This window comes from Galeopterus variegatus, unplaced genomic scaffold, assembly GCF_000696425.1.
Source record: "Galeopterus variegatus unplaced genomic scaffold, G_variegatus-3.0.2 Scaffold1098, whole genome shotgun sequence".
Classification (NCBI taxonomy): Eukaryota; Metazoa; Chordata; class Mammalia; order Dermoptera; family Cynocephalidae; genus Galeopterus; species Galeopterus variegatus.
The window spans coordinates 146,732-155,597 of record NW_007727209.1 but is presented as its reverse complement, the minus strand read 5'-3'; the positions used below and the strand labels follow the sequence as shown (position 1 = coordinate 155,597).

The 8,866-nt window shown below is 41.9% G+C and overlaps 1 protein-coding gene across 2 annotated transcripts in view; it reads right to left on the bottom strand.

Annotated features, from left to right (window-relative positions):
- CRADD (CASP2 and RIPK1 domain containing adaptor with death domain) overlaps positions 1–8,618 on the bottom strand; it is a 176,342-nt gene extending 167,724 nt beyond the window's left edge. Inside the window, exons 1-2 of one of the 2 annotated variants that reach the window (XM_008574769.1) lie at positions 8,587–8,618; positions 6,898–7,201 (exon numbers count right to left, since the gene is read on the bottom strand). In XM_008574769.1, coding sequence (XP_008572991.1) covers positions 6,898–7,195 — 298 coding nt within the window. In that variant the 5' untranslated portion in view covers positions 7,196–7,201; positions 8,587–8,618. Of the gene's footprint in view, positions 1–6,897; positions 7,202–8,174; positions 8,506–8,586 lie in introns of those variants that run through there. The other variant, XM_008574768.1, reaches the window with a different exon arrangement.
- Between the last annotated feature and the right edge of the window lie 248 nt (positions 8,619–8,866).

The window sequence follows — 8,866 nt, the reverse complement described above, 5'->3', positions numbered from 1 at the left end:
GGGGGGGGGGGGAGGGAATCTGATAAAACGCAGTACTGAACTATCACAATTTCCTTTTAAATGATTAAAATCAGCATTAACAAAACTAAAATATTTTAGTAAAATCTCATCCTACTATACCTTTAAAAGCCCTTGAAAATTTTTCTCTTAAAATGAAAAAAAAAGTGCATTAGTATAATAAAAAAAGAGAGCCTTTTTCAATTATTAACAATACGGCGTAATACAATTCCATTTCAAACCCAGTGGGGAGCCAAGATTGCGCAGCAGAAAAAGTCCTAAATCAAGAGTTGGGAGGCCTGGATTCCAGTCCCGGCAATAAATTACATTAACTCGCTGTGTGATCATGGACAACTTAATCTCCCTAGGCCTCCGTTTTCTCAGAGAAAAATTAGATGATCTGTGAGTCCTTCCAGCTCTAAAATTCCATAATGCCAGGACAAGGCTCCATCTTACTGACTGTGTTACATTAGCAGATAAATGTGTTTAAAATTTACAAAACATAAATGTAGTAATTCTACTAATAAATTTTGGGGGGACTTGGGGGAGTGGCTAGCTGGTATGGGGATCCAAACCATTGACCTTGGTGTTATAACACCACATTCTAACCAACTAAGCTAACTGGCCAGCCCACAACTAATAAATTTAACCAATTCCTGTCACTGGGCATAAACTGAATGAGCAAAACTGTAAAGCATCTGGAACACAGCACTATCTTCTGTCTGAACTAGAACTGGAGCTGCCTTCTTAACTAACGCCAGCCAGACAAAGACTCCTCCCCGACTCCCTGCCTCGCTTTCCAAGTGAGGAAATACATGAAAAGCACCTTCATACTTCTTGCCACATCCCCACACTGTTATTATTTTTTTAGTATTTTCTTTAAGTTGACTCATTTTTGCTTAAATAAAAGTAACATTTTTTTTTTTTTTTTTTTTTGCAGCTGGCCAGTTTGGGGATCTGAACCCTTGACCTTGGTGTTACAAGGCTACGCTCTAACCAACTGAGCTACCTGGCCAGCCAAAAGTAATGTATTTTTAAAAGGAACTTCATAAATAGAAAACAGTGTCACTTGCTGCTATTGAGTCAAATGCGTCCCCCAAAAGTTTATGTATTGGAAATCTCCATGGTAACAGTGTGAAGAGGGTGGGAAATCCAATTGCGGTATTTGAAAGGTGGGGTCTTTGAGAGGTGTTTGGATCTTGAGGACAGTGGCATTGTGAATGGGTTAATCATTCATTGTGAACCGTTAGAGTGCAGTGTTGTAACACCAAGGTCAAGGGTTTGGATTCTCATAACGGCCAGCTGCCCCCGCCAAAAAATTATTGGTAGAATTGCTAAATTTATAAATTTTCTAGATTTTAAACACTGCTAACGTAACACAGTCATTCATGGAGTAATGAGTTATCATGGGCACGGTTCTGGTGGCTTTATAAGGACAGAGAGTGAGAAAGTTAGCTCTCTCTTGCTCATGCCATTTTCTTGCCCTGTGATGCCCTGGCTGCCACGGGACCCTGCAGAGAGTCCCCACCCAGAAGAAGGCCCTCACCACATGCACCCCCTGGACCATGGACTTTGCAGTCACCATAACTGTAAGAAATAAATTTCATTTGTTTATAATTTACCCAGTTTCAGGTATTCTGTTATAAGCGAGAAAACAGACTAATACACTTGCCATAAATTGGAGGAAATGGTTAAACTGATACTGGAAAAAACCAATACAACTAAATTCTAGCTAAATACTGTTGCTCACAGAAGGTTTTAAGCATGAAGGCTTATCGTTCTTATCAGGACTTAAACAGAAATAAAAAGGAAATAACTTTCTCATCATGTGATTCAGTATTATTTAATCCCACATCCACACATCATCTAAAATCATCTTAAGAACCACGCATCTCACATTTGGGAATTGTGACAACAAACAGCAGCATCTGCATCGGTGCTGATGTAAGACGTGATCCATCTCTCTGTGAGGAAGGCATTGCACCTGGCCACACTGTCACAGAAGTCAGGTCTCTGCTCATGTCCCCTCCTCACAGAGGCCTTCCCCGACTACCCTCACCCCCAACAGGCTATTTTTCTTCATAGCACTTGTCACCACCAGATACGTTATTTATACATGTACCTATGACTGTCCCCACCATTCGCCCCTTCCCCACTAGAATACAGGGAGCTCTGTGACAGCAGGGGCTTTGTTCTGTTTCCTGTTATATTACCAGCACCTAATGTCTAGCACATGGTCCATCCTCAGTAAATATCTGTTGAATGAATGCCCTAAGCTGATCTGAGATCCTTCACATGTCTTTATATACCCAAAGTCTGGCATTTAGTTGGTCCTCAGGAAGTGTATGATAATCATGCTGGGGACCCACAGAAACCTGGGCTCTCTATAGCCTCGCCCCTTCCCAGAGAGAAGGTCTTGCTGTGGATGGTGACCCACTGTTCTCTCTCTAGTACACAGGATGTCACAGGCAGACACTACTCACCACAGTGGAAGCTGTGGAAATACACCACTAGCTGGATGAACTGAGATCAACACTGAACTTACCATATGCAGAGCAGGATAAATTACATGGCATGATTGCAGCATCCTATGAACAGAATCCCAAGCTAGAAATCTCTCTAATAAACCTATTACAGTATCGGAAATCTCTGCCATTAGAGTTCAGTAACTTCATGCATCCAAGTACTATCTACATCTCAGAGCCAGAGTGTATCTCAGGAGAGTGGCCAATGTGGCTCTGCATGGTCACTCAAAGCCAGCTCCACAAGGGACAGGCTGAGCCCTGGAACTGATCAGCCAGGCCTGTGTACTGTGCCAGCAAGGGCAGCCAGGGAGCCCAGGCCATAGGGTCCACGGGGAAGCCCAGCTCAAGTTCAAGCAGGGTTAAAGCAAGTGCCAGCCTCAGACAGCCACCCCAACAGCCTCAAGAGATGAGGTGTCCGATGCTAATGCAGGAGATGCTGAGCTGTGTTCCCAGAGATCTGTTTTTTGCTCTCACCAGTGGCTAAGAAAACATAAAGCAGGAATCTAGCCAAGGGAGGAGAGAAAAACAAAAAAGCACATAAACTCCCAAGCCTAAAGGAAGACTGGAGTAAAAGGCAGGGTTACCAGGAAGACTGTTAAGTGAGAATCATGACAGAGGCCCAGTCCCACAGCAAGGGCCAACACGGGGAACAGGGAGTTCTGCAGCTCAGGAGTCACTCCCACCATGACTTAGGCTAAGTCCCACCAGATGGGGAGGCAGGGGCTGCTGAAAAACCTCCTTTCCAGATCCAGATTAGTTCAGGCGCTGGAGTGAGCTTGTCAGCACAGAGAGGGCCCATGAGGAGTCACAGATACAGCACTGTCCTCATCTCCTAAATGACCTGACAGGAGCCCAGAGAGGATTTCTAGCTGATCTAATGTCTACTACATGACTTTGGCCAGAAAGGGACGTACCATGAAGTGTTCCTTCCACGGTGCCAAGGTGGATTAAGTCATTTTATCACCAGAATTCCTCTTCTAAAAGACAAGAGTCCTTACAGGGTGAGAAAAACATAAAATCAATCCATAATATCTTGGACTTTTTTTTTTTTTTTAAACAGAAATTGGGAGACCAGTTGCCTAGGAAGATTCTGAGAGAATCAGAAGGTTTAGGGTGTTTTTGTGTGTTTTGGGATCTGGTGGGGGTGGCGTTTAGAAGAGTGGAGAACAAGCTACAACTCGATTCTTCTCTGAAAAATGACAGCCAGCACATAAATAAAAAGCAACATACTAGGATCAATCACCCAGATAAAGCCTCTGAGGCAGCTCAAAATTTACAAGTGAAACACAAAAATTAAACAAGCAAATAAAGGGGAAACCAAGAATCCCTGAGCAGACCAAAACAAGAAAATTTTAATGAAATAAAATCAGTTCATTCTTGGAGCAAGATCAACCTCTTGGCTAAAGAAAAGGCCATTCCTTCCCATTTGTTCTCAAGGCCTCACCAAATCCATGCAAACTAATTAATAATTACAACCAAGTGAGTAAAAGGTTAAGAAGAGGTCAATGTATACACATACATATATAAGCACCACATTTTCCTGCAGTCCAGTTTCTCAAAACTCAGGGATGCCTTTGTAAAAAGTGGCCTATTTTAAAGCTTATTAAAATTACTCTAATACCACACTGGGGAAGCACTGGGTCCTAGCAAACAGGCCTCTGGGTTTGTTTGATTTTTAACGGGACATTAAATTGGAATGCATTTCAACTCTGATACTCGTCCCAGGATTTTTTAAAAAAACATAAAACCTAGGTTTCCAATTCATTAAATCTCAATTCCATTTTAGAACAAAAATATTGCCATCAAATTAATTACTTTAAACACTTAAAAATATTTTAAGGTCCCATATAAGAGAAGGCTGTTAACAGTCAACTTTTAAAAAATGTATCATTTCTTCCAACCCTTCCCTCCCACACACATAAAATATATGTGTGTGTGTATAAATATATCACTAGAATTTATGGTATTCTGGATTTTCAGTAACATATGGATTTTAAATGTGATTTTTTTTTTTATGAGATGGATAACTGCAAAGTGAAGAAGCAAATAAATGATAAATTCCAAATTCAGGGGTTTATCAGTGAGTGGGAAGTGGGAATTAGATGGGATTGGGGAAGAGGACCCAGGAGTTCTCAAAGGCAATGGTAATATTACCTTTTTTAAACTGAGTGTGATGGGAAGACGGGTGTTCACTGAACCATTATTCTCCATACCTTACTTACATTTTGTAATAGTATTTAAAATAGCCAATATTTAAGAAAGAAAACTATTTAAAATGAGTTTATGTGATTGTCATTGTGGAAGGTATACAGAGACATACGTAAATCAAACCCCCGCTTCAGAATGTCTTTTTCAGGAGCAGTGTTACTCAATAAAAGTAAAACAATTAAGAGTATTTAATTTGTTCCGGAGCCAACCTATCTTTCCATTTGATCACTACTACAGAATTAACAAATCTTGGGAAAAACCTTATTTTTCTAAACTTCTCCACAGAGATGCTCAATTTTTTCCCACTATGGCCATCTTCATTCTGCTTGCTTTTTAAAAAACTATTTTTCCCCTCAGTGCTCTGTAACTTTCATCATTTGGTAAAAAACCACCTTAATTCTTTCTTGCTCTCTGAATGTATCTGAAGAAATGAAAACAGGGTCACACCTCTATGAAAGACATACAACAGTACTATTTACATCACCCAAAATAATCATAAAATTAAATATTTTGATAGTGACAGGCTTTCAGTTTGTCTGTTTTGTTAATTTCAACTATGTTGTTGCCAGGAGGAACCTTTAAGTCAAATACCAAGAAAACACCAATAATGTTTTAACATCTCCCCAAGTCTCTGTGATCTAGAAGATAACAGAGATGTGAAGTGATAGAAATGTCTGAGACACTTTTGTTTGGCTTTGTTCAGACATGTGGAGTATTTAATTTTGTAAGGACAAAACCAAGAAAACACCAATAATGTTTTAACATCTCCCCAAGTCTCTGTGATCTAGAAGATAACAGAGATGTGAAGTGATAGAAACGTCTGAGACACTTTTGTTTGGCTTTGTTCAGACATGTGGAGTATTTAATTTTGTAAGGACAATACAAGCTGAGAATTCCAGTGGTCCTCAAAGGCCAGCCATTTTCAATATTTCAAAAAGCATAAAACATACGTTTACCTATAATTTACCTGTAACGAAAATATTTTTGCTTTTCCATTGGGATTTTACTAGACCTTCCTAAATTAACTGGCTATCTCATGCTGATCAGATATTCAGACATATGTCATTAATAAAAATAGAAGAATTAATTATGATTACTTAATACATGTGGTCTGAAAATCATTTAAAATATGAGGTTCATGGAGCAAAAATAATAAAAGTGGTCTTTTATTATTGGTATTTGTTTTTCACGGTTTTTTTAAAACCAGTTATACATGTATTTAAAAAACAGCAACAACAAGGTCTGGGGACCACTGACTTGGAGTAGTTCTAAATGTTGATTTCCTAATTTTGTTAAAAATTTTCAAGTCAACTTTCAATTATCTTTTTTCTTAAATTTTTTATTTTTGCTAGTTCAGTTCTCTGATCCTCAATCTTTTTAAAAGGAGAAGTCATGGGAGGTGTTAAGAGGGAACAAGCGTTTCCTATCACCTCTTCTTCCTGCTACAAACCAGGCTAATAACACTGGAACTATTTTCTCTTTTCTGAAGCTTCCAATTCTCCTTAAGATCAAAACAAGACCCTCCCCAAACAACTGCCCTTACAAAATTAAATACTCCAGGTGTCTGAACAAAGCCAAACTAAAAAGGACACTTAAAACCAGCAACCTTTAAAAAAAATAAAACAACCAATAAACATTAATAACAAACTAAGTCAGCCTTCAAAATAATCCCCTTTAGCCATGTAGGACAGCCCAGGGAAACAGGTGCAGGGCATGACTTCTTAGAGACTGTCTGCTCCTTCACGGATCTGACCTTTTCCAGCTGGCAGTGCTGGCACCCCACAAAATCGGTTATCAGTAGGCCCAATGCCTGCTTTCCCATCTGCACTTTCCAAATGGCTCCTGATGCCACGGGCTGAGCTGTGGCCTGGCTCTCTCAGGAGAACATGCCTCCCAAGTAACATGCCAAGTTTCCCTGGAAACATGTCTAAATGTACTCTCTGAGCTCCCTCCCCAACCTCTCAGTCATGGTTCATCCTTCCTTCCTTCCCTGCACTTCCTCATGCCTGCTCCTTATCCTGTCCCGCCAATGCAATGTCTCTTCAGCCCTAACTCCTTACCCACTTTCATCAACCACTGACCCCTGCCGACATCCCCAACTTCAAATCCAAAGGGCAAAGTTCCAACAAGTTTGGAACTAGTTGGAAGTGATCTTTTTAAGGCCTACCTGTAGGCAGCTCAGTTATGGCTTCTTCCCTGGCCTTCTCCAGCTTCTCCCGAACCCAGGGAAATTCCTGCAGAGAATCTAGGAATGTATCGAATGCTTTAGGACCCCTGGAAGGTAGGATATCCAGCAGCAGCATTGTTTTCCGGAGGCCTGTGGCTTGAGCTTTGATTTCTTGAACATGGTTTTCGGTCAAGATTCCTTCCTGGTAAAGGTACTGAAGAACCAGTCCCTCCACCAACACCTCTGCACCCAGCTCCAGGCGAAGTGAGCGGAGCACTTGTTTGTCTCTGGCCTCCATTTCTCTCTGGAAAGAGACAAAATCATAGCTCAGATTGCAGGAATGCTGATGCGCCCCCTAAAGATGGCGTGGCTGCAATGTAAGTTCCTTAAGGCCAGGCCCATCTTCAAATATTAGCCTAGTGACAAACCATGGTGTTTAATACATGGTGGTTAAGCCAAGTCAAGTTAATTTCGAATGTTTCCAAACATAATGAACAAGGCTGAAGATGAATCATCTTTCCTGTTTTTGCTTTTCATGCAGTGGGGTCCTAGCTCAATTCCTTGTTCAATAAAGAGATGGGAGAGGGGAAAGTGGGTTAGAAAAAAAGTGGGTCAGAGACCCTGCTTAAAAAGTAAACTTTGGACCCCCCCACTGGCCAGCCACCAAAAAAAAAAATAATAATAATTAATTTTTATCTGAGGATTACACAATAGCATTTAATTTTAACATTCTAGAGAAGAAATGCTGGTTTTATTTTAACCATGTCTTCATCAGAGCCACCCCATCATGGTCACCGCAGAAACTGTCAACATGGAGCCAAGTGCCTTTTTGACCATGGGCATTTGCAGAACCTGCTCAGCAACGGGAGTAGGCGACAGAAACCAGCAGGTTACCAATGAGTTAAAGGATCTTTTTCATTAAGAGAAAAGGCCTCTACACCATCACTTTCAAGAAAAAATATTTTTTGTTTGTCTCCAGTCTACAATAAACCTTAAATACAGTCATAGACTCCACTCCTTCCAAGAATTCAGAATCTCCATCACAACACGGCCCTGGACACACATGTATGGGACATGTGATGGGATTTTTTTTCTTTAAAAAAAAAAAAAAGAAAATGTCCACACTCCAGCACTGGTCAGTAGCCACGCAAGACTTGAGGGTGCAGGCCCGTGACCACTACACCAGTGAGCAGCGGGGTGGCTGTGTGGAGGCAGTGAGGGTCGAGTGGCGGGGAGGAGCAGGTGGAGGGGTGGCAGAGGGGGCTTCAGACACCCACAGGCAATACAACCACGGCCGGGCGACACCCGATCCCCCGATCTCTCCTCGCAGCCCTCTGAGGAGTCCGGGAGGTGGCAGGTGAGGGCGAGGGAGTGCACGCTTAGCTGCGAGCGCCCATTTGGAAATTTGTAAAAATTCCCTGCCTTGCAAGCTGAAACTCTTATTAGATCACAAACAGGAAGAAATTTTCGGGACAAGTTGATCAGCGAAAGAGCGGGTGCTGGTAATGATCTTCAGAGCGGACCCAGGGGAAGGCGGGCCCCAGGCACCGCCACCGCCACGGCCGCCCCAACCCTGGCCCGGCTCGGAAACCCGGCGAGCAAGTTAGGGGGCGGGAGAGCCACGCAGGGTCCGGGTCGCAGGCGAAATAGCGCGGAGCCTTGGAGAAAAGATGGATTCCTGTTACTTACGTCTGCAACCACGTATCTTTAAAAAAAAAAAAAAAAGCAACCGGAATCCGGACTTAGGGAACCTGTACCATAAGCACCATCTTTGTTACAGGCAAAAGCCCTAAACAGGAAGTATCGTCGCCATTTTTGTTGAGGGCAAGCACAGGAAGTTCTGTAGCCATCTTTTTTAGGGACCCAAGGGTCAGATTGAAGCTTTTTCTGCCATGTTTGCTGTGGGAAAACAATACAACCTCCTGGAGATGGAAAATAGTAGCATCACTTAAGGAGTTCTCTAAGCAGA